The 26,532-nt window shown below is 44.7% G+C and overlaps 1 protein-coding gene across 1 annotated transcript in view; it reads left to right on the top strand.

The window, feature by feature from the left end:
- rin2a (Ras and Rab interactor 2a) overlaps window positions 1–25,562 on the top strand; it is a 58,482-nt gene extending 32,920 nt beyond the window's left edge. Inside the window, exons 8-12 of the mRNA XM_034100862.2 lie at window positions 6,004–7,584; window positions 20,090–20,398; window positions 20,748–20,879; window positions 20,961–21,124; window positions 21,694–25,562. Coding sequence (XP_033956753.1) covers window positions 6,004–7,584; window positions 20,090–20,398; window positions 20,748–20,879; window positions 20,961–21,124; window positions 21,694–22,149 — 2,642 coding nt within the window. The 3' untranslated portion in view covers window positions 22,150–25,562. The remainder of the gene's footprint in view (window positions 1–6,003; window positions 7,585–20,089; window positions 20,399–20,747; window positions 20,880–20,960; window positions 21,125–21,693) is intronic.
- Window positions 25,563–26,532: the final 970 nt, after the last annotated feature.

Raw genomic sequence — 26,532 nt, 5'->3', positions numbered from 1 at the left:
GGTGCTCCAGCAGCCGTGCATAGTGGCGGCTGTGACGTACCCACGGCATCATCAGTGGCTGGGGGAGGTCAGACCAGAGTGCTGTTGACTCATGTGGCTCTCCACCTGGAAGGGGAGTTTGGACTAGGAGGCAGTTTGTTATCTTTTGTGAGGCATTTTAAAGGCGTGTCTTTTGTTGATAACGTTACAAGATTATTATTTGAAAGTATGAGAAGTCTGCCTGTTTAACCCACCATGGTGAACAAGTAGCTCCTTCCCCGAAACTAAACTGTATTCAGTGGTGGAATGTAAAGTACATAAGGACATTGCTTTTATTTTATTTCGTATATAATTTGAGGTAATTGTACTTTACCTGATTATTTGCAACGTGTGATACTTGTGATACCCGGCTACATTTTAAAGGCCAGTATTGTACTTTTTACTCTACTACATTTATTTGAAAGCATCAGTTATAACATTATATATTCAGATTAATAGAGAATACTTTTTTTTAATAAATACATACAATTTGTATACAAATAGGTTAAAATATGCAGCAGCAGTATACAAAGTACAATTAGCTCCCCTTTTAAGAAGCTGTGATAGACAGTATATTATTATGTTATGGGCCATTACGCATTATGAGTACTTTATGTGAGTACAGGTCATTTGAACTGTATTCACATAAATAAATAAAGAATACTGTGCATTTGTTTAACTACGAAGAGCACAATAACAAAGGTCAGTCTGACAAACATCATTTAGCTGTGATAAGTGTTTCCCACAGACATGCATGTATTACTGACAGTGTCTGATTTCCCTTCTCTCTGTGGAGGCATGACGTGCACTACGCGACACCGCAGCTTTTAGGCACGATACAACTACTTTTTCCACGTGCTGCCAATTCTTAGTTGTCACTGGAAACGGGGCCTCATTGCTCCGGGCAGTGACGTAGCCCTGCTCTCTTCAATAGACGACAGGCACTGTCGTCTATTGAAGACATGAACACAAGAATAATCATTTACACGCTAAGTGGGCGTAAGTGGACCTTGATATGAGAAAATAATAAACATTGAATTGTTGACTATGTGGCTTGTTGATGAGGATGTCTGCAGAATGAATGCACACCACTGTATTCATGGCTGTTGCTCATCACTAAACTGCATGAAAGCAGTTCTATATTTAGCAACTTGTCAATCTACTATTTTAATCACATACAGTATAATCATTGGTGGAAGAAGTATTCAGATACTGTTGAAATACTCTATTACAAATAAATGTCCTGCATTCAAAAATCCTAAGTATTATTATCAAAATAAAGTTTAAGTATAAAAAGTAAGAGAAGTAATTCTGCAGAGAAAATCACCTCCATATGTGAGATATTATTATATACGTATAACATGTTTAGATAATGTGGTTGCATCAGGTAGAATGTTACTCTTCTACACAAAGTTCTTTCACGAAAAATGATTGACTTTTAATAATTTATTTGATAATTATTTTTTGTAGCTTGCACAGTTAGTCCACTGGTTTAAAGCTCTGAAAAGTAGCTAAAGAACTTTAATACATGTAGTGGCGTAAAATACAGTATTTCCCTATAATTGTAGTAGAGTAAAAGTATAAAGTAGCATTCAATTGAAATACTTAAAAGTGAAGTACTTAGTCATTTACTACCAATGCATATATTTCAATCAGGAGAGACGTGATGTATGAAATACATGTGTATTACTGGGACGCCTGATATGAGGGAGTAGTGATTGACGGATTACTACAAGTGAATGAAATGATGTTTGGCGATTAGGCCCCGGTTTGCAGGATGATCATTCAGGAGGGGAAAACCGCTCCGATGAACCCCCACAGAAGTGAAGTATGAAGTACTGAGATGTGAAGCATTTCCTCCCTTACGGGCTGACTGTGGAGATCTGTGGATGAATGAGAGATTAACACGGGAACATGATGAGAATGCTGGAATCGCTGCCGGGCTTACGTGAACGCCAGCCATGGGTTAATGCCTGGCGTAGCGGGGTTAACATGGCGCAGGCCCACTGGCCGCAACCTGCACTCGCAGGGTTAAACGTGACGCAGACCCGGAGGTCACGACCTGACGTGCAAAGTTAAACATGACACAGTGACACGTCTACATGCTGGTGTGCTCTGAAACTCATCTGTCCTTCCTCCTCATCCTCATCCCGGCCTACAGGTTTAAAATCACCTGGAAGCTTCGGCATGTTTTGTAACAGCTGCTTGTCTCCAAACTCCTTTTCCCTCAACAATTTCCTTTCCCGAGCGCCACTCTCAAACTTTGTCTTCTCTGACATTTTCTCCTAAACAACCTTCATCTGTCACTCAATCACTCGCAATTTGAATAAGTCACATGTGAAACATATTCTCATTCTGATTGGCTGTTAAGTGGTGCCCACTGACTGTTTCGGAGTCATCTCTGAAATCCATCGATCTGATTGATTAGCGGAGCAAATGATCAAAATACTACGGAGGGAAGATATTTTCGTTTGGATTACTGGTCTGGGGGAAGCTCACGAGTGTGTGTGTTTGTGTAATTTTGCGTTTGTGTGTATTGTGTTTGTTTCCCGGGGAAAACCCTCACGAGAAACACCGGCTGTTGTTGTGCCTGCTGTGACGTCAAGTTACTCCGTTCTCCGCTTGTAATTATGCCGAAGCTTCAAAGTTGTATTTATCATCTGAATTTGCCGAAACAAGTTTAATATTCTGAAAGCCAAGACTTTGTTTATTTGAAACCAGATGAAAACAAACTGTAACGGACCCTGCCGTGTTATCTATGATTACTATACGCCTACCTTCATAATGTCAGCTGGAGGGAGGGGGAGTGAGTGGCGAGGGAGAGCTGTCATCTTCCCTTTACAAGCTTCAAAAATGTATTTATCGTGTTATTTTGGAAATAAAAGTTTCATATTCTGAAAGCCAAGACTTTGTTTATTTAACATTTTAAAAAAACACCCGGAAAAAAAAAATATATATTTGAATTTATTTATTTTTGTATTGGCTCGTGATAGGCCCCCGATCTCCGTAGGCCCCTGGGCTTCAACCCAGGTCAGCCCGTGCATTAAGGCGGCCCTGCCGACTGGGGAACGCCGCCTGTAGCTTAATGCGCAAGACTGCGGAGCTGGTGAATATATGCCTGGAGCTGGGCCGAAGCCCTGCTGCTGCTTGTGCGTTGACGCCTGAAATGACGACTGACAGAGAGGGAAGAGCAGATTTAAAGGGGCAGCGGGTGCGCTGATTGGCTCGCTGGGGAGTAACGCCCCCGATCACTCATTGGGAGAGGAGAGAGTATTGAAATGACGTGTAACACCAGAGGATTGGTCTTTCTCATTGAACTTGCGCTAAGCTTCATTAGTATCCAGTATTTTCATAATAAACCTTTACATATCCTTACATAACAAGATATTAAACTCGACAGCTGTCAATAGGGAACAAGCTGCAAAGTTAAACAAGTATATGTTGGTTTGATGATCTCCCTTTTTTACTGTAATTCTTCCACAAGCCTTGTCAGTAATATGAATGCCAACTGTGCATGAAGCAAAGTGAATGACTGCATGTCTTGTCTTGCATAAGCTCTCTATCATTGGCTGCAGTTCAGCTGTCGTGGTAATGTGTTTGAGTTTCCCGTAACTTAACCTTGACCTTCCCAGATCTCGACCAACCCAACCAAACCACATTCATTCAAGTGTACGAGTGTGTGTTTGAACAGCCGCTCATTACATAACGTGTGTATGCTAAACAGGTGACTCCAAGTAATTACACAAAACTAGGCGTCTAAAGAAAACATTATGAAATATATGTATTCAAAAGGATGACCTAGTATCCAGATGTATTCATTGTCCAGACAATTGGATTATACATGCATGTTCTGTGTGTCTGACAGAGGGCATGACGGGCAGTAGAATCTCCCTAGCTGGATTCAAACCGGGTCCTCCGCACAGTGACCTCATTCCTCAACCTCATGGCCAGCTCTGTTGTGATTGGTCAACTGCTTGGAGATGTCCCGCCCCTTAACAAATCACCACAATGTGTTGGATAGGAGAAAAGCGAGTGTTGTCACGATGTCATGGAAGTAAACAAAGGAGTTCAAGGGAGGGGGTTTCAGGCAGAGTGTGTGGGGGAGGAACTCAGGGATGTTAGCCTTTGCAGAGCGACATGCACAACACATATAATACACACTACAGGAACACCTCAAAAACATTATAGAGCCTTTTTTTAATCCTTCGACGTAATGTTAAAAAAACAGTATCATAATCAGATCATGTCATCCTGTAAAAGGGAGACGATAGTTAGAGCAAACAAAAGTAGTTTATAAGGACAGTAAACATGTTTTGGTTTGTCAGACAGAGTGCACGTGAGAGAACGAGAGACATCAACACGGCACCAACTGAAAGGGAGGGGTCGAGGGAGGGAGGCGGGATCACTGAGCTAACAGCCGGCCCACACACGCATTCACAGGAGTGAGTCATAACACAGACTGAACATGGGTGAGCCAGAGAAGCCAGTCGAGTTTCAGCTTGTAGACACTCTCACTTGAACAGGATCAGAACTGTACGGAGAAGTGCTCCTGAAGTGGAATCAACAGCTCCTCTGTGTGCGCTCACAGTGAGTATTGTTGCTCTGCTCTCTGCTGTCTGTGTGAAGGAGCTGCTCTGAGTCTGGTACTACTTTTCCTCAAGCCGCATTGTTCCCCTCTGGTTGTGTCTGTCTTGTTTGGCTCTGTCTGGTACAGCTTGGACTCTAAAGGTTTCCCATATTCTTGTTACAGTAGTTCAGTGCTATTCGACTCTTTCTCCCAGACGGGCCGAGCCTCGTTCTGCAAAAGTAAACGGCAGTGATTTTGCACAGAGCAGCATTTAGAGGGTTTGTGTGGTTTTAAATTGCAGGGCTTTTATTGAGTCATTGGGAGTGGATGAGCAGGCAAATTATAGCTGGCAAGTTCAGTTTATGTTGCTGCCGCTCACTGTAGTATCATGTCACATGTATGAGAATGGTAATATTTATATCTGCAATTGTATGATTGGGAATTGTTTTTTTAAATGTTTTTAATTAGCCTCGTCAAGAAACCTAGAAACACTATTCTACACATTTGTATCATGATTTGTAACCTATTGCAATGTTTTATGCACTTTCCCTGACAAACAAATACATACATACATTTAGTATGTATGTGTAAAACGTCTATGCGATTATCAGGTTACACATAACATCAGGGGACAAAAGGGGCCGTGTCCTTGTTGATATGGCTACTACTCTACTTGGACTGTATTAGACTACAGAAAAAGAATACCATCATTTTGTTTCTTAAGGCTAAGCAAACCAACAAAAGATGCCTAATCAGCTGACTGTACTATACAGTCCAGATAATGGTTAGTTACCGATAAATGCGCTTTTACATCTCCAATTTGTTCGCCTTCAATAGTGAGGGCAATTCATGCTTTTCAAAATGATCCTTGTTCTACTGAAAGTAACCGGAATAGCTGTGAACAGAAAAGGAGGTCAGATAATATGTTCAGTTGTAAGTCAGCATCGTTGGGTCTGAAGAGTTTTAACATGTTTACATTCTGGAGATGCAGAGTTAAAAAAAAAGTGATGTTAACAAAACGTTGCAGTAAATGTAGCACTTAAGCTGCGTTCACAAGATAGATGGTAACGGGTCTGTGCTGACGTTGCCTTCGTGTTCCTATGGAGGGGTCTGTGCCGGCCCACTAGGATATTTTATTGTCGCCGAGCTCCACAATCAAAGTTCAAATTACGTAATCTTCGACCTCGTTTAACGCGGACTATCAAAGCCCAACCCTTCAGATGTCAGCTGTATGTAGCGCCACAAGCTAGCAGGGGAGGGAACCTATAAGCAAAACTTCACTAGCTGTTTTCAAGGCGAGGCCCAATCTTGAGGTGATCAAAGAGCAAACGGTGCATCTCGTGAATGCATCTTTTCAGGTTGCACCCCACCCTGTCCAAATGATTTACACAGCGTGTTTCTCTCACTCTCTCACACAGGCTTCTGGGATTCTCAGTTGTGCCACAGGAGTAAGGACTCAGTCTTTTTGTCAGGAATAGCTGCTCCCTCTTCCCAGACACCGGTCTCCTTGGCGACCACCCCAGGGCGCCCTCGACTTCGAACTCGCACCCCTTCAGAGCTTGATTGTTGCCAGTCCAACGGAGCACTTTGCTTCATCAACCCCCTCTTCATCAAGGTTCACCAACCAGATGGTGAGGACAGCACCACTTCACGCCCCTCTGGTACAGCAAAGGGAAACCAGAGGGAGGAACCCGTTGGCGACAGCCTAGAAACCAACAACAAGGACCCTCAACATCATCCGCAGGTCTCAGATCAGGCAGGTCAAAGCAACCCTCAGAGTCTTGATAGGAACCCAAAGCTACAGGACCACAACAGCCCAACCAGCAGCAGCATTCAGAAACTAAGTAGGTCCCCACCTCCACGTCCACCCCCACCTCAAATTGTGCCGCACATATCAGCCCCTCCAATCCGACAACGCAGTATGCCAGAAAAGATCGCCTGGATCAACTTCCCGAAGGGGAAGGGGGAAGAGAGGGGCAGCAGCCTCCTTTCCCGCCTGGGCTCTTCCCTCAGCATCAGCCCCTCGTCCTCCCCTCCCAAGAGACTCAGCATCAGCTCCCCCATTTCCATCCCCCGGCCCTCCCTGCCCATGACTCTGCAGTCTCTTTCCTGCTCACCACGTCAGGCTAAGGCCTCACCGTCGTCTAGCCATGAAGAGGCCCAATGCCACTTGGCGCTGGAGGACCAGACCATTGAGAAGGCCGTCATCAGGGCCAGACTCTCTCAGCGTAATGCTAACAGAAACCCCCCCCTGGACTCCAGCAGTCCTCCAGACCCTTCAACAACAAGCAAGCAGGCAGATGTGCCAGGAGCAGAAGAAGAAGAAGCAGGTGAGGAATGCAGCGGGGGCGGCCAGCGTCTGAGCGACATGAGCCTTTCCACCGATTCCTCAGACTCTCTGGACTTCTCTCAGTCTTCAGTCTTCTTTCTTCCTCCTCTGCATGATCCCAGTCCCCCCACCATGGCTGACTTTGACACCCACCTCCCCCTCTCCATCCCACCATCCCACCTGCCTTACTCCAGCATGGAGGAGGATGACGATGATGATGACGAAGACGAGGATGAAGAGGAGCATGACTATGGTGTCAGTCTTGAGAGCGACCAGGACCAGGACCAGGACCAGGACTTGACCATGGTGCCACCAGGCCACCGCACGAGGCGCCGCCCCAGTGCCGGCGCTTTGGTCCTGCAGAGGGCCCTGCGAGGGCATCTTCGCAAGATGAGTGGAGTGTTCAACTCTCTGCTGACGCCCGAGAAGAGGGCCATCCGCAGGGTGGTGGAACTGTCAAGGGATAAGAGCTCGTACTTCGGCTGCCTGGTCCAGGACTACCTGAGCTACATGAGCGAGGGTGCGGGCACCCAGGCTTGGCAGGGCTACGCCTCTGGACTGGAGCTGCTGCAGACTCTTCGTCAGTTCATTACTCAGATGAAGAGCTACCTGAGACAGAGCTCCGAGTTGGAGCCACCGATCGAGAGCCTCATTCCCGAAGACCAGATCGGTGAGTCCCAGATAATTCACCTTTTCATGATCTTTTTCTGCTGTTTGGTCCGTTTTATATTCATAGGAAGTGTGACTGATTGATGTTCTTGTGGAAAATATGAACACAATGACAATGTCAGAGAAAGCTTGCTGATATAGCAATTTCACTTCACTATTTTAGCAGTGACTTCATCGGAACACTTGTCCTCGTGTGTTCCAGTGTTTTTATGCATGCAATCGCTTTTTCTTTTTAAATATCCATCCTTTATTGCATCGAACAATACCATGACAACAACATGAAAGGGGGACCAGACACAACCGCATAGAAACGTACCAGCACACACACACCTGCCGGAAGAGCAGTCTGAATCATTGAGGCCAAGACGCAGAGGCTGGCCAGAGCAGCATGTCAACAGAGAGCACAAAGAGGGTGTTATCTCAGGACCGCTGGGGGTGTTTCTACTGGCCCTGCTCACATAGTTTAGCACAAGGCTATAATTATGTTATTGTTAAACCTTAACTGGGCGTTTGTGTTGCTTTGGGAGATGATTGTGTAATTTGTAATGCATTTATAAGCAGCTAACTATGAACATATTACCAGCAGTATAGGGATGCCTGTTTTGCAAGGCAAGAACATTGCCTTGTTACGGTCTATAAATACTTTATTCTGCACCACCATTTCTGGCTCATGTTAACACTGTAGACTTCAGTCACATTTAGAGAATGATGGCCTTCAATTGGATTGACACTTACAGATAATAACACACAAGTTGAAAATGATAGAGAGATTTCAACTTTTATTTTTGAATGACCTATATTAATAGCAACGGTTCTAAAAGAATAGAGTTCCTTGTTTTCCATTCATCCAGCACGGCTAGACTCTCCACGGCCAGATAGTCTGAGACGGCCCCATGTCAGGAAGCTCTGTTTGTGGTGCTTCACAAAGTGTCCTTCAAAGCATCAACAGCTGGATAGCTCCTAAGGAAGGATCTGTCAAGGACCTTTGAACCCTAGTCAAAATAATAGATGGTGATTATCATCGATGTTCCTTTTTACCAAGGTTTTCTTAATCAGGCTCTTTGCTTTAAAAAAATGGGGCATTTGAGTCTTTACCGCACCGATGGACCGATCATCCACTGCTTTCTTCCGTCAACAACAAACACTTGTTATAATAACTGGCTTGGAAGAATATATAAAACAAGTTTAAGCAAAAAGCCCCATGGAAACTGGCAGAAGATCATGCTTATCATGACATTATTTATATTGTCTCCAAACACTCACCGAATACATCCAATTGCATTTCCGAGGGATATTCACCCTCTTTTCTCAGATGAGTGAATACAATAGTAATGCCCCCAAACAAAGTTGTGACATAACGTTTATTTGCCACAGGAACTCTCTGTTGGAGAGGCAGGAATCTCTTAGTCAGAAATCTGATGACTTATTTCCGTGCTATTCCCAAAGTGTTTCTTGCTCTCACTCAACTCCTGAATATGTGTGTAGTATTACCCGGCCAATTGAGCAATTTTATTTCTCTGAATGTTTGTAAGGCACGTCTGCACGAGATGCTTTCTGACACTATGGGTGTTTGTAAGTGTTGGTGAATATGTAATTATGATGTCCTCTATTGTTTGTTTTTATGTTTCATGTGGAACTAAATTGATGCAGGTCTCCCTTGTAAAAGAGATCCATGATCTCACGGGACCTATCTGTCTAAATAAAGGTTTGAAATGAAATGTACTCATGCTGGCAATACAACAAGCCTTGGTATTTATCTCAAACAACACAATTGATTTTCTTTGATATGGCTGAACACTAAGGTGATTTGTACGTAGCCTTCCTGTATCCTATAGAAATATAATCTGCAGTTGTCCCATTTTGAATTAAACAGTAGGTGTGGAGAGCACATGTGGTCCATATTATTGCACAAATAGCAGTCATTTGTCGGCCAGCATTCCTCTCTTGCTATATTTTATCTAACAGTTTATATTTTCCATTTATAAGTGATACATAATAGCTCTTCCTCTTGACTGGAATAAGCGATTGGTCCATTTCATGCAGTTGAAGGGTACACCCTAATGAAACACCAAACTCACTCTTATGGGTAAAAGCAGTGAGCCTGAGGAGAGAGAAACCTGGGTAATCAAAGACATTATCTCTGACTGGGCTTTAAGTTTGCTTCTTAAACACACCACATTGTATTCGGCTGTATTTCCTCCCAGAGGCATTCATGTCTACTACTTATGGATAGATAATGAAACTCCGTTCTCCAAAACCCCTATTCCAACTAACATATAATAATTAAGGGGAAAAGAAACCACATAAACGAGAGGCCGGATGTGGTGGAAGTTCTTGATTTCCATGTTGGTCTCCTGTAGTAGAACCATAGTCCCCTTGTTTTTGATGGGGATCTTATCAATGATGTTGATCTTCTAGGCGGTAGTAAGGCCTTCAACGTAGAGCGTAACACTAGAGATGCAGTATCAGCAGGCCTTGGCATTTAGCAGCATCCCTACAGAAGATGTTGAAAGACTCAAGCAGCCTTTGCTACTTTTCCTTATCAATGCAAGGACCTAAATGGGTGCAAAGGCTATTTTAGGATGTACCTTCTCGAAGCAGGAAGTGAGCAAAGTGTGTATCAGGAGAGGTCCTTGGTTCAATGACAGCTCAGACCGTGACTCCTCTCTTTCTGATTACGACAGGCTATGTTTACTCCTAAAGACAGTTGGGCTGCTCGATTATGGCAAAAATCATAATCTCGATTATTTGGGTCAATAATTGATATCAGGATTATTAAAAACGATTATCCATTTACCAGTGGCGGCTGGTGGAAAATATTTTTGGTGGGGCTATTGATAGAGTGAGTAAAAACATTTTTTTTGGGACAAATGACCCCTTAAATTAGGACTTCTGGTGATGTAATGGCGCGTTTCCAGTGCAGCGTGGAGCTCGCTTTAATGCTGCGTTCAGACCGGACGCGATGCGAATATTCGCTTCGCTCTAAACGCTCCTATCGCATCGCTCTAGTCGCACCGCAGCTGCCAGCTGTGTTTACTCGCATCAGTCAAACAAGACGCGCTGGCTCGGGAGCTACAACAACATGAACATATTTTACCGTGATTAAATTGTAATACACGTTTCTAAATGATGCCGACGTAACAACATACTGATACCAGTTAGTAAAAACCATGAATTAATGCTTTGACAAGTCTGCAGACAGACGGCAGGCGAAAAACCTTTTAGAATGCTTGTTCCCTGAATGGAGCTTGGCTAAGCTAACGTTATATATGCTCCGACCGTCCACACTCACAACAACGGCCTACAGACATAAATAAACCAGCGACTGTATTCTCCATGACACAGACAGTCTGTGGTTTGTACTTGTTTAACTTTTGTCTAGTTTCTGAACAGATCGTATCTGTCCCCGGCTGTTTGAAGAGCAAGCATGTGAAACAACAGATAGCATTTACCTGTTTGCATCCAGCTAGCCATGTGAGAAGCCTTGTTGATACGTTTTGTCTTTTTCACGAGCCTGCTGTGATATATACAAATCGGGTTGGTCCGGTCCAAGGTCTTTTAGTATCAATTTATCTCCCAAACTTCTCCTTTCAAAAGGATTGGAGAGTAGCTCTTGGGCGGACCGAGGCTCCGGCGACTCCACCTGCACACCATTCTCATCCAAATACTGCGTCACCTTGGTTACTCACGAGTCTAAAAAACAAATCACGTCAACGCACGTAAGCAACATGGGCGCCAACGTGAGCGCCCACGTGACCAACATATTTGACGGCGCTGATTGGCTGAAATTATGTTTCGGCGGCACAGTTTACTATTGAGACTTTTGCAACCTGCTGGTTGCTGCTGTTTCGTTCGGGGGCTCTGCCCCGTAATGATAAACTAATGCCATGGGCAAGGCCAGGCAGGAAACAGGTGACTTTAGACATCGTAACACAATTTTAAACGAGATTGTATTGTAGATTATACATTTTTGTGATACTAATTGTATGATATTTACCTTGTTCATTAAAAATTAAAATATAAAATATATTTTTTTTTTAAATATATTTTTTTTAATTTAATATTTATTTTTATTTTTTATTTTGTATCTGGCAAGAGGTGGGGCGGCGCCCCTAGCGCCCGCCGGCCGCCACTGCCATTTACTTAGAACACATCCATTTATTGAAAAAAATTGAACAGTTTGTTTTTAAAAGTTGATTACCCTGAACTTTAAGTATAATTGAACTGAAAAAAAAAAGAAGTTTTTATTTAGATTACGTTGTTTTCATAATCGTTGCAAGCCAAAATCGTAATTGCGATTAAAATACCATAAATTGAGCATCCCTAAAAGACAGTCCTAGTCTACATGCCTTTGCCATTCTATGTGGTATGGTATAGCATTTATTTAGTTATTTAGTTTTTCTTTGTTTGATTTAATGAAAAGGGTCACTTCATTTGTTTTACATTTATTTTATTATTTTTTGTTTATTGACTGAGTTCATTAACAGCTGTACTTCACTCATAATACAAACTCGTGTTTTTACATAAAACACAAAAGAGAAATAAAGGACAAAAATTACATATAAATAAAGAATAAAATCAAAATAATGGAAATAAAAAACACAAATATATTGAAAGATACATTAAAGCTAATTAGATGTGAATGATATTCAGAGGACTACATGTGTAGGTATGTGATGTTTCTTTACTCTCCAGCACACAGGACATCAAAAATAGATTTTCAATTTCAGTTTCAATAATTGGGAAAATTCCTCGGCCATAACGGCATCCATCCCCACCCGCACCAATCACCGGACCTGGGGGGACAGAGCCTTCTCCCTCTGGAACTCACTCCCCCAACCCATCAGAGACTGCACTGACCTCACCACCTTCAAAGAACTCACAAAAACTCACCTCTTCAATCTGGCTTTTAATGTGTGATTATTTTTGTATTATTTGACTTTAACTTTAACTATATATTTATTTGTTGTTCCTTCCTTTTCTTTTCCCTTCACTATATCTGTAAAGCGTCTTTGAGCACCTGTAAAAGCGCTAACAAATTAAATCTATTATTATTATTAAATGTTTATTTATGACGTGGAACGTCACCTCTCTGGGGGGGAAGGAGCCGGAGCTTGTGCGGGAGGTGGAGCGGTACCAGTTGGATCTGGTTGGGCTCACCTCTACGCACAGCGTCGGCTCTGGAACCTTACTTCTGGATAGGGGTTGGACTCTATTCTTCTCCGGAGTTGCTCAAGGTGTGAGGCGCCGGGCGGGTGTGGGGATACTCACAAGTCCCCGGTTAGGTGCTTCGTTGTTGGAGTTTACCCCAGTGGACGAGAGGGTCGCCTCCCTACGCCTGCGGGTTATGGGGGGGAAAACTCTGACTGTTGTGTGTGCTTATACACCCAACAGCAGTTCAGAGTATTCGGCCTTCTTGGAGACCCTGGAAAGAGTCCTGTATGGGGCTCCTGAAGGGGACTCCTTAGTCTTGCTGGGAGACTTCAACGCACATGTGGGCAATGATGGAGACACTTGGAGGGGCGTGATTGGGAGGAACGGCCCCCCTGATCTGAACCGGAGTGGTGGTTTGTTACTGGACCTCTGTGCTAGTCATGGATTGGCCATAACAAACACCATGTTCGAACATAAAGATGCTCATAAGTGTACGTGGTACCAGAGCACCCTAGGCAGAAGGTCCATGATCGATTTCGTTATCGTATCATCGGACCTGAGGCCGTATGTTTTGGACACTCGGGTAAAGAGAGGGGCGGAGTTGTCAACTGATCACCATCTGGTGGTGAGTTGGGTCGAGTGGCGGGGGAAGCCTCTGGATAGACCTGGTAAGCCCAAACGTGTAGTTCGGGTGAACTGGGAACGTCTGGAGGAGGCCCAAGTTCAGGAGGCCTTCAACTCACACCTCCGGCGGAGCTTTTCGGGCATTCCTGTGGAGGTTGGGGACATTGAACCAGAGTGGTCGGTGTTCAAAGCCTCTATTGCCGAAGCCGCGGTGGGGAGCTGTGGTCTCAAGGTCTTAGGTGCCTCAAGGGGCGGTAACCCTCGAACCTCCTGGTGGACACCGGTGGTCAGGGAAGCCGTCCGACTGAAGAAGGAGGCCTTCAGGGATTTGTTATCCCGGGGGACTCCCGAAGCAGTTGCAAGGTACCGACAGGCCCGAAGGGCAGCAGCCTCATCCGTGGCCGAGGCAAAGCAGCGGGTGTGGGAGAAGTTCGGAGAAGACATGGAGAAGGACTTTCGGGCGGCACCAAAGTTGTTCTGGAAAACTGTCCGACACCTCAGGAGGGGGAAGCAGGGAACCATCCAAGCTGTGTACAGTAAGGATAGGACGTTGTTGACCTCAACTGATGGAGTGTTGGGACGTTGGAAGGAACACTTTGAGGAACTCCTGAACCCGACAACTCCGCCCTCTATGTTAGAGGCAGAGCTGGAGTATGACGGGGGATCAACGCCAATCTCCCGGGGGGAGGTCACTGAGGTCGTCAAACAACTCCACAGTGGCAAAGCCCCGGGGGTGGATGAGATCCGGGGGTGGATGAGATCCGGGGGTGGATGAGATCCGCCCGGAAATGCTGAAGGCTCTGGGTGTTGAGGGACTGTCATGGTTGACACGTCTCATCAACGTTGCGTGAAAGTCGGAAACGGTACCGAAGGAGTGGCAGACCGGGGTGGTGGTCCCCCTTTTCAAAAAGGGGGATCAGAGGGTGTGTGCCAATTACAGAGGCATCACACTACTCAGCCTCCCCGGGAAAGTTTACTCCAAGGTACTCGAAAGGAGGGTCAGGCCGATTGTCGAACCTCAGATTGAGGAGGAACAATGCGGATTCCGTCCTGGTCGTGGAACGACGGATCAGCTTTTTACTCTCGCAAGGATCCTGGAGGGGGCCTGGGAGTACGCTTATCCGGTCTACATGTGTTTTGTAGACTTGGAGAAGGCGTATGACCGGGTTCCCAGGGAGTTACTGTGGGAGGTGCTGCGGGAGTATGGGGTGAGGGGGTCTCTACTCAGGGCCATCCAATCTCTGTACTCCCAAAGCGAGAGCTGTGTCCGGGTCCTCGGCAGTAAGTCGGACCCATTTCCGGTGAGGGTTGGCCTCCGCCAGGGCTGCGCTTTGTCACCAATCCTGTTTGTAATATACATGGATCGGATTTCGAGGCGTAGTCGTGGGGGGGGGGGTCTACAGTTCGGTGGACTAAGGATTGCACCACTGCTTTTTGCAGATGATGTGGTTCTGATGGCTTCATCGGTCTGCGACCTTCAGCACTCACTGGATCGGTTCGCAACCGAGTGTGAAGCGGCTGGGATGAGGATCAGCACCTCCAAATCTGAGGCCATGGTTCTCAGCAGGAAACCGATGGACTGTCCACTCCAAGTAGGGAATGAGTCCTTACCCCAAGTGAAGGAGTTCAAGTATCTCGGGGTCTTGTTCTCGAGTGAGGGATCAATGGAGCGTGAGATGGGCCGGAGAATCGGAGCAGCGGGAGCGGTATTGCAGTCGCTTTACCGCACCGTTGTGACGAAAAGGGAGCTGAGCCGGAAGGCAAAGCTCTCTGTCTACCGGGCCATTTTCGTTCCTACCCTCACCTATGGTCATGAAGGATGGGTCATGACCGAAAGAACGAGATCGCGGATACAAGCGGCCGAGATGGGTTTCCTCCGCCGGGTGGCTGGTGTCTCCCTTAGAGATAAGGTGAGAAGTTCGGTCATCAGGGAGGGACTCGGAGTTGAGCCGCTCCTCCTTCGCGTCGAAAGAAGCCAGTTGAGGTGGTTCGGGCACCTAGTTAGGATGCCACCTGGGCGCCTCCCAAGGGAGGTGTTCCAGGCACGTCCAGCTGGGAAGAGACCAAGGGGTAGACCTAGGACCAGGTGGAGGGATTATATCTCTTCGCTGGCCTGGGAGCGCCTTGGGATCCCCCAGTCAGAGCTGGTTGATGTCGCCAGGGAAAAGAAAGTTTGGGGCTCTCTGCTGGAACTGCTACCCCCGCGACCCGACCACGGATAAGCGGGAGAAGATGGATGGATGGATGGTTTATTTCAAGCTATAATTGCCATTACCGAAAAGACGAGAGGATGTTTGTATCAAGCGGGAAGAGGCTGTGCTGTTGCCAGCAGTGTGTGTTTGTGTCAGATTGCCTGCTTGAGCTGACCTCGACTGATAAGACGCCTGACTTCTCTGTGTGTCCTACCGTCTGTCTGTTGATGCAACACACGAGAGACTGTGCTGTAGGCTGGGAGCTCGCAGTCCAATGCACACGGATCAGAATTCACTTTGAAGCCAGAGCAGGTCACAGGGGTCAACATTCCCTCCTGCAGAACAAGCCTGAAAGATACACAACTTTACTTTGAGCAATCTAATGTGTATGTACGGAAAATTTGAATTTTCCACCGTGAGAATCTCTTAAACAGCCTCTTTATGCCCAGAGTGAAGAATGTTGGCCCTGTTCATAATGACTGTAACAGACTGTCGAGTAAATGTTGAGCTTGAGGAAAGTGTTATGAAATAAATAAACAGTTCATAGAGTATAAGGTGCATACGGAGCATGTAAGACCTCAGGTTAGTCGTTTCTACCATGGTTCAGGCCCTGTACTGTTTCCCACGGCAACAACTTGTTCTTTTAATTTTTTTAGAAAAGAATCTGCTCCATCTTTAAAGTAACCTTTCAAGCGTTTTCGTCCCAACAGCAACAAGCTTTAAGTTGTCAAATGTGAATACTTGCAATGTTTCTCAATTTTTTATTATAGTACATTTTTTTATAATTTCAACTGATGGCGGAAAAAAACAACACATTTAAACTTTAAGTGGCTCCTATTGTAGACATTGTCTTACCATCGTTTTCTTACTTTCAAAATAATGTGCAGATGAGAGAACAAGTGTTAGTGGCAGCTGAGTAATATTGAGATTTGAAAGAAAAAGCTGTTTGTCTTACATTTGTATTCTTTGTATCTCTTTTTATTCTTATCCCTCACAAAGAACTTTGAGAGTTAACATATGTTTTCTTCCTTGGAACAGAATACATGTGTTGTATTTAAAAATGTGTTCCGTAACATCGTTGTATTCTCTCTCAGTGAAAGTGGACTAATGTGACTTCTCATTCAGTAGTTTCAGTAACACTTAGGGCAGGGGTGTCAAACTCAATTTCATCGCGGGCCACATCAGCATTATGGTTGCACTCAAAGGGCCGGTTGTAACTATATAAATATATAAAATAATGTGTTATATTACATTATTGCCCCTGAATTGGATTATTATCGGATAGGATAATGACTTAGTAATTAACTACGTCTGAAAGCAAATAATTGCAAGTCTCTTCAGTGCGCATGTCACAAAGCGAGATGCATTGTGGGACATGTAGTTTATGGGCAACCTGATTCTGTAAAGCGGCATTTAATCATATAATAAACATATTACATTCTTTGCAAGCTCTTGCGGGGCCGCATAAAATGAAGTCGCGGGCCGGATGTGGCCCCCGGGCCTTGAGTTTGACACCCCTGATTTAGGGGATGTCACAGGGAATTGTATAGGATCGGAAGATGTTTGATTCCAATCAGAAGTTAAAGAAAGGGCCATCCTGGAATACTAAGATTATCTATCAAAGCCAAACAATTCCACTCAATCTTCTGAAGATAACAGAAACCATACCGGATCAACGCGCTGGTTGCCCCAGTAACTGGCAACTCTTTATCAGTATGCAGCGGTGCATGAGGAAGTGAGACGTCTCTCTCGTATCTGCAGGTATCAGTAATGTGGGTGAGGAACTTTCTTTTCCAGTAAGAGCGCAAGGGAGGGGGAATTCATAAACTCACGATGACCGACTTGTTACAGGCAAAAGCTGGACGCGATCATTCTTTAATGGAAAGTAGAATCTGTGTCTGCAGAAAGAAAAAAACAAACTGCTGACATCATCCGGTTTTCGAGGAGAATCAGCACACATGCCCAGAGCGTGCAGACATGCTCCTTACTCAGCAGTGCTGCGGTCTGCATCCCCCGCGCTGCGTTGTGTTCAAAGCTGCTGTTGCCGCTGGCTGGGCCGATTCACACCCACAACACAAATGAACTATGAGTGTTTACATATGGGGACCAGTGAGAGTGGGTATCACACGTGACCATGCTGGTGACTGTGGCTGTCCTCTGGGAGCTGGGAAACATGACTGATAGTGGAATGTGATGTTTACCTTGACCTGGTGTTTGAAAGGAAATCACCTCACACTCGACAGATAGACATAATAAACATGCTACTGAATACTAACACATAAAGAAAGACAATTCAAGGTCAGACAAATGGCTTTCCGTGCTTCTCCTCAGAGGTGCTTATACAAATAGGTATACATCTTTGGACTCTTCAACAATGTTGTTCACTAGCAAATATATATGTCAGTTAAAGGGTTAATAGCACTGATGTGTGTGTGACGGGGTTCTATGTGTCCGTTGGAAACATAGGCTTAGTCGGTTGTTTTAAGCTCCAAAACTTTATTTATACAGCAACAAAAAAATATATATACTGTTTGACAAAAGTGAAACAGTACAACTCAAACAAACTAACTAGGTTGTCTGTTACTCGTGGAGTAGACACAGTCCAGCCGTTGCCTTCACTGCAACAATCTCCCGAATGACACTTCCATGACACCGTCCCTTCTGAACCCATAGCCCCCCCCCACGGGCTTACCGTCAACCGGTTACACAATTAACTCAAACCACATTGTCAACATAGATGTAATCCCCCACACATGCACAGGTTAACTACCTCTTAGCACAATCATTCCCCACGATTAATAAACGCAAAATAAATAATAAATGGCACGGTTCATGACATCCGGAAGTGATGCGCCTCCGTCTTTTCCACATTCCCTTTGCTGGGGAGACGATAAACAAGTGTAGACTCACAAGCGTGCACTTATGGTCGCGCGACAGAAAGGAACGTTTTAGTGATGATTTAACCTGATGTATTGACGGACGGAAGAGAGCAGGAAATGTTTGGTGTGTGTGTGTGTGTGTGTGTGTGTGTGTGTGTGTGTGTGTGTGTGTGTGTGTGTGTGTGTGTGTGTGTGTGTGTGTGTGTGTGTGTGTGTGTGTGTGTGTGTGTGTGTGTGTGTGTGTGTGTGTGTGTGTGTGTGTGTGTGTGTGTGTGTGTGTGTGTGTGTGTGTGTGTGTGTGTGTGTGTGTTGGCTGTCAGTGGCGGAGTCAGCCTCTCCACAGTGTGTCAGAGGAAGGGGAGAAGAAGGGTGAGGGATGTTGTTCAGGGGACTTGCTGAGGGAAACACAGGGTGCCCGAGCTGACACCTAGCATGTGAGAAAAGCATGTGACAGATGAAATAGAAAGAGACAAGTGGAGACAGGACAAGGGGACAAAGGGATGAAGGGATGAATCGTCCAAGGGAAGATGGGATGAAGGGATAGATGTAGGGAGGTAGGAATAAAAGGTCAATGGGGTGGAGGGGTGTTGCGAGAGAGGGATGCATTGTCTAAGCCATGTCGGAAGGGAGTGATGAGCGGTCAAAGGAGTGTAGTGAGGTTAGATCAGGGGTGTCCACACTTCTTTCACGAGGGCCGCATACAGACACATGTACGAAGTGCTGGGCCGCTGGTAGAGGTAAGTGAAGTTATAAGTTAACAAAGTGTAGGTACATTAGGCTGGACACATGAATATGATGTAAGAAAGAATCAGCCTGCATCACAGCCCTATAGGGCTGCATGTATCTTGCTGGCAGCGCATCCCTTAACACAGCAGCCTCAGAGATTATAATACGATGACATGAAGGGTCTGCTTCAGCTCGTTGTGTAAATAAGTTATTGGGCCTAAGATTTGTTAGAAAATGTTTTCAACATGAATTGACTGAATGTATTTGAAAAGTGGGCTTATTGACACATGAATACTACTGTGTAATATATTTGTACATATATATTTAAGAAGTACAATATAAGAAAAGCACAAGTTTCATTTGTGTTTCATTATACTTTTTGAATTTGTTCAGGGCCGATTGAAAATGGGCCGTAGATTGGACACCCCTGGGTTAGATGGAGGACGTTAGGGAAGGAGAGATGAAGTGGTTAGGGACAGAGGGATACAGGGAGGTAAGGATGAAGGGAGGTAGGTGAAGAGGAGGTAAGAAGAGAAGTGGATGAATGGTGGGTTGTGAAATGGTAGAGAAACAAGCCGGGTGTGTTGACCAGGGAGGAGTGGTTCAGCAGGTGGGTCGAGGCGTGGTTGCGCGGCGCCTCTTCTCCAGAACCTCAGCTAACTGACTAACTGCGCTGGTATTCTGCAGTTAGGAACACAAAGGTACTATTGTAGATTAACAAATGCATCGCAGTAATACATACAGGCACACACTGGGGCTACTGTTGTACAGTTACTTAGGCTTTGGCTTCAAAAACATCCTAGTCATGTTTAAATGAAGTTGCTAATAACAAGTAATGAAAAAAAGTCTACGGAAAACACAGAACCTTTTGAACTTGAAATAAATGATAGTAATGTATTTCTAACAGCTCCCCCGTTTGCTCCTCTCGCAGACCAAGTCCTGGAGAAGGCCATGCACAAGTGCCTCCTGAAGACCCTCAAGCCGGTGGTGAGCGTGGCCCTGAAGGAGTTCCAGGTGCGCAGCGGGGAGTGGCTGGAGCTGAAGGAGAACCTGGCCTTAGCCAAGGCGCGGCTGCCACAGGACATGGGCGTGGCCGACACGCTGCCCCCGGACCCCGTGGCCATAGAGAAGATCAAGCACAAGTTCCACACCATGATCAAACTGTACTCCCCCGAGAAGAAGGTCGGCGTGCTGCTGAGGGTCTGCAAACTCATCTACACCATCATGGAGGACAACTCGGGTAACGATCAGGATATCACAGCAATTACCGCCATTTAATAACACTATTATCGATGGAAGTTCTGTCTTACAATACTCACGATGTATAGAGTTGAAGGTTCTTTATGTAGGAAAGATGTGTCCTCTGCTCAGAGAAATAAAAGCTCAGCTAACAGGAAATGCTCCGTAGGCAGTAGGCGTATACATTCACACTTCATTCAAGTATGAGCCTTCAGAACCGTACAGCTTACAGAGAAGACATCTGAACAAACATTATATGATCTTTTTATGTTTTTAGTAACATTGTAATCCCGTTGCAATGGTGCCGCCATCTTATCAAAGTGAACCTGACGCGTCTCTGTGCCTCTCAGGTCGCCTGTATGGAGCCGATGACTTCCTGCCCATGCTGACCTACGTGTTGGCCCAGTGCGACATGCCCCAGCTGAACAACGAGATCCTCTACATGATGGAGCTGCTGGACCCCTCTCTGCTTCACGGAGAAGGTGTGTTCTAACGCCTCCACCACGAGAGACAAGTCGTGTCTGTATTAATAAATGGCTAACCCTCTTCCTCTGCGTGTCCAGGTGGCTACTACTTGACCAGCGCGTATGGAGCCATGTCCCTGATTCAGAACTTCCAGGAGGAGCAGGCGGCCAGAGTGCTCAGCTCTGAAACCAGGAACACGCTCCACCAGTGGCACCGCCGGCGCACCACGCAGCGCTTTGCTCCGTCCATCGATGACTTCCAGGTAGCACGAACTGCAGACTTTGTTTCATCTCATATTCATAGGGCTCCTATTCGTTTCTCTCCAGACACTCCCCCGACAACACCTCCATTGGACTGCTTTGTTTACTGGCATATCATAATGACATCACTATGTAACGCTCACGCTTCTATTGGCCAGCCCTCCAACACGTATACGAACGAAGCTCAGGCAGGTTTTATGTTTTTACGTCTTGTCCTTATATGTTTCTTTGTAAAGCGACCTTGAGGTTATGAAAGGCGCTATATCAATTCAAGTTATTATTATTAGTAGCCTAAACACCAACAATGGAACACATGAGTACATACTACAGTTTAAAAAAGCAGAAAAGATCAATTGAGCTGACAGAAAATGCTCCGTAGGCGTTTAGATTCACACTGAAATTCAGCTGTACTCAAAAACAATAAAGGATGAAGTCCAATATGTTAAACGTGGCTGTATCAAACATGAGTACCACATATTGTGTTATGGCTAAGATGTGGGTACATGGCAGGGTTAGCCACAGGGACTGAGCTCCACTGTTAGTCTGATTGTTTCTCCTGACTGTCCCACAGAACTACCTGCGGGTGGCGCTGAAGGAGCTGGACAGCGGCTGCACCGCCAAGACTCTCCAGGTCCGCCCGTACGCCTCCGTGGACGAGGTGTGCCGCCTGTGTGCCCAGAAGTTCAAAGTGTCGGACCCCCAGAACTACGGCCTGTTCCTGGTGATGGAGGGCACCAGCCAGCAACTGGCGCCGGACACCCACCCTCAGAAGATTAAGGCGGAGCTCCACAGCCGCTCGCAGGCCACGCCGTTCCACTTCGTCTTTCGCAAAGTGGTCCCGTCTGCAGCTGCCCTCGATCTCACACCCAACCTCAACAACCTCACTGGGACTCCTGACGCCCTGGAAGACCTGCGTGCCCTCAGCAGAGACCTGTCCCCCCCTCCCCCGAGCCCACTCAGCTCAGGCCTCAGTCCTACTCTGAGCCTCAGCCTGCCCACCACCAATGGCAACTCTATTTCTGTATGACTGTAACGGAGCGTCCACACTACAGCTTCAAAAATAGCTTGGAGCTGGGCGTGTCTGGAGCTTGGGGATTTTATTCAAGCAACACGGCCAACAACCAATCACATGAATCTCCCGCCCCCAACATACAAAGCAAAAACCCCCGGGGATTTTATGGGAGCAATATATATATAAACTCCCCAAACAGGCGAAAACCTACCAGTTTCCCCCACTGTCTCTGCCACCTCCCTCCATGCCTGGTTCCTCCGGTTTGTATCCCGGTAGGTGAAGAGGGTCTGGTCATACAAAACCGGGTGATTTGCTACGGCGATAGTTAGTTTCTCCTCCGACTTTTTTTGAAATATAGAAATGAACGGCGGGATATCTCTCCCAGCTTAGACGCGGTTTGATTGGCTAGGGCTTGAGCTGTCAGATTTTGGGAAACGGGATTTGATTGGCTGGCGCTGGCTACTCAGGCGTCTCCGGTGTCAGAAGTTGAACATTGTTCAACTTCTGTCGCCGGAGACGCCTGAGACGGACCGCTCTGCTACCCACAATTCAGTTCGGCGAGGCAACGTGACGTCACCCCATTGAAAGTGAATGGGCAGATTGGAGCTTTCGACGCTGTAGTGTAGACGGGCCGTAACAGGGGGCTCGTGGACAGTTGGCCATGGTGTTGTCTCCCAGTATTGACAATATGTCCTTGTTTCTCAAACAAACAAAGGGCACACGATGCGTCTTTACAAAGCCTTACTTCTGCATTTGGATGTGACCTCAATGTGTGTCTCTCAGACAGACGAGGGTGAAAGAGGAAAAGGACAGGAGGGAAGGAAACGAGAGGAAAGGACGTTTATACAACTTCAATTGTTCTCTGTTTGGCCTCAGAGCAACACTTTACTGAACACTGCCCTCAAAGTCTTAACCATTAAGATAAGATGTTTAAGATAAGTGTGTTAAAGATGCCATGAACACTTACATGTGTTCACAGCAGCTCTTCATATTCAGGGTCAGCTGTTCTTGTTGTTACCTGTAAGGTCTGTAGAGGGAAATCAGATACACGAGGGGACTATTCTTTGATCAATCATTTTCAATATGCAGCAGATTGTTTGTTTAGTAAATAGGTTTTAATATGATTTATTTGTAACAGTTGCTGGTCAACTGTGTTATGTTGTGTGTGTTTTGAAACTGTACATTCTTTAGATGGTTGTTGTTTCGATGGGTTGGGCGACACCCAGTGGTGACTGGTGCACATTGGAAGAGTTGTGTTCAAAGCACCATTTATGGCCTCAGATGTGAAAGAATAAGCATCAACATGAATGTAGAACTGAACTGGATAACCTTTGGCCCCAACTCACCAAGTCTGCCGTGATTAGAAAAGGAATCTGCTCCTCGGTCTTTTCTTATCCACTTTTCCTCAACCTCAGCAAAACACGTTCTAGGGCAAAGCAAAGATGTGAAGGAGAACTCATCAGGGCAATTGTTTAACAAACGACCTCGTGCTGTAACGAAGAGGTGTTCCTCCCACACAAGCACAGGCGTGATGGTCGGCTCTAGTTCCGACAGTGACAATGGTTCAAATGCAAAGTTTTTACCATGATTCCTGCCACATGAGGCAACTCAATAGTTGTTGTTTTTTGCGTTTTTGGGCCTTTAAGGAAAAACATTTGTTATTTAAAAAAAGATTATAAAGTAGTTTAAAAGGGCACTACCTTTCTGAAATTGATGCTTACAAAAACAGAGTATGAGTAAATATGTTGTTAACCCTTAGATGCATAAGTGGGTATTTTTTTGACCCGGTGAGGTGGTTTTCTTGAAGTATCTTTGTAATTACATTTTTTTATCATTTCATATTCCAGCTATTCCTCAAAAAACATGTTTTGGATATCATGCCATTCAAATTTTTAATTTTAATTGTATACATTTTAAGAAATTGTAGTTTTTGTATTACGACCCCAAGCTTCCATAAGTGGGTCAAAAATTACCCGCATGCATTTCTATGGAATTTCGTTTTTTTTTCAAAATGTAAAAAAAAAATCAAAAATTAGAAATAGTGAAAAATTAAATATAAAATATTTCTAGTGTGAACCAAAATATAATACTAAATATTATACACGTGATTTTTCTTAACCAAAATGGCATAAAAACACATTCTAATACGGCTCCTTTTTGACCCACTTATGGAAGAGTGTAGGGCATCTAAGGGTTAAATATATATATAAAAAAAAAAAAAAACATGTTGTAATTGTAATTTGTTTTGCTCCTGTTGATACATGTAATATAGTTAAGTGAAAATAAGACAAAATACAATATATTAAAGCTTAAGTAGAGAGCTGTGCAGATTTTAAAAAAGGACAGAAATGTGCAAAATACTCAGAGGCAAAGCCAACCATACCCACAATGCAATGCTCCATAAATTATAAAAAACTAGGGTATAAAGACTTCTGTTCTTTGTTTCCTGGAAATATCAGAGCCAAACTGTGCCTTTATCAAATCTATGTTTTAGCGACATGCAGCATTTCCTGTGCATCAAGTTGCAGGTCAACCCCATCGATGAAAGATATCATATTTGACATTTGTACATACAAATCTTAGGAATTAACATTTTAAAATATTGTTCTTGCTTGTAGTTTGTGTTAAAGTGTAATGTTAGAAACAGACAGGTCTTCCAGTGTTTAACATTCATGTATATATGTAGTGATTATTCTGGGGATATTAAGATGCGTTATCATACCTGATGTATTGCTTACTTGTTAAAGGGCATTGTGTTCAATTGACAAAATGTGAGCAAGGAACAACTGCGGCTGCCACATTACATGTTTAACAAGTCTCTGAACTACTGACAAATGTTAAAGGTTTATATCGGGGAAATAATGGTCAGTATGGCTCTCGTAGATATTTGGAAAGAGGTAAATATTACTGGGCTAGTCCCACTCTGTACTCAAGTCTACATAAGTATTGAGCTTAGTGCTGTAGATAAAAAGAAATACTTGAAATGTTTTTATGAATTGAAAGGTTCCAATAGTTACAAAATCGCATTGACATGCTGTTATTTTCTGAGTGTAATGAACTGAAACGCTCCATTCATTTCTGTTTAACAATGACCGAGGTACATGTCTACAGTGAGGTCAGAAGAGAGGAATCCCGAAGCGTTGGGCATTCATCCTCAGTTTGTAACGCTTCTGTATATATGTCTTCAGTTGGGGCAAGTGTTCAACATACTGCCATGTCGTTGGTCATAAACAGTTTTCTTTGAAAGAGCAAAGTGAGTATTTATAAGTCTCTGTGCGGGGATTTTTCACAGAAGCCTTTTTCCATGTCTATGATATTCTCTATGGTGTCAAACTGTCATTTGCATCAAGGTGACATCTTTCTGTTTATTATTGTCATTGAATGATATCGTAAACATTCTTTTGCACTTAATAAATGTTTGAAATGGAGTTACATGCCTGACGCTGTATTTTTTATCAAAGCTATTCCTCCATAACAGGGGTTCCCAACCTTTTTTCCCAAGAGCCCCCCCAAATGACTCCTGTTGGAAGTTGTGCCCCCCCCCCCCCCCAGATATTTTAAGATCATGTTTAGTCATCTGATTCGTCTGTGCATTGCTGTTTTAGTCTGCGTTCTACCAATTAGTGTCCACAGTGTGCCTATTGAGCCATGTTGAGCGATGTGTGGCAAGCCCCTCTCTGCTGTAGAAATGAATGGGTGCTGTAAAAACTACACTCTGCATGCTCAAAGTATTTTTCTATTCAATGGCCCTTTCTCATTTCACAAATGTCCCCTCCTCGAATCCTCGGTCCTCCGGTAGTGACCCGGAAATGGATTTCAGCGCGCTATATTGAAGGACATCTAATTTCTCTAAATGCACTTCGAGGATCGAGCATCGAGGAGGCTCTCTGGAGGAGCTATAATCGAGGAGACACTGATGGGTCCTTCACGGCTCCTCCGCGGATGTATTTCCAGGAACAGTGATGTTTAAAAGAGTTGTGACCAATGACAGCTCTGCATGCATCCCCTGGATATTATTATTAACTGCTTTAATCGCAACGCGATGTTTACAGTGAGAACAGCTGTTAGGTCCGTGCAGAAAGCAGAGCAGTGTGTATATAGATATCACTCAGTATAACAGGCCTATATACTCTCTTTATGTGTATGCTTTAGTTTAGTAGATATCTACAAACAAAGGGTCGATATTTTTCTAAAACCATTTAGTGCTTCACATAATAATCATATAATGCAGTGGTTCTCACACTTTTTCTGTCAGGCCCCCCCTTTGGAGAAAAAAAAAAGTCGGGCCCCCCCAACACAAATAGTCAGGCTCAGTGGCGGCGCCAGAGATTTATTTTGGGGGTGCTGTGGGGTAGCTTGACGTTTCATAGAGGGTGCTCAAACATTTAGGGTTTCCCA

Source organism: Pseudochaenichthys georgianus, chromosome 15 (genome assembly GCF_902827115.2).
Source record: "Pseudochaenichthys georgianus chromosome 15, fPseGeo1.2, whole genome shotgun sequence".
Classification (NCBI taxonomy): domain Eukaryota; kingdom Metazoa; phylum Chordata; class Actinopteri; order Perciformes; family Channichthyidae; genus Pseudochaenichthys; species Pseudochaenichthys georgianus.
Note: the sequence above shows the minus strand (reverse complement) of the source record. Positions and strands in the feature narration are given on the sequence as shown.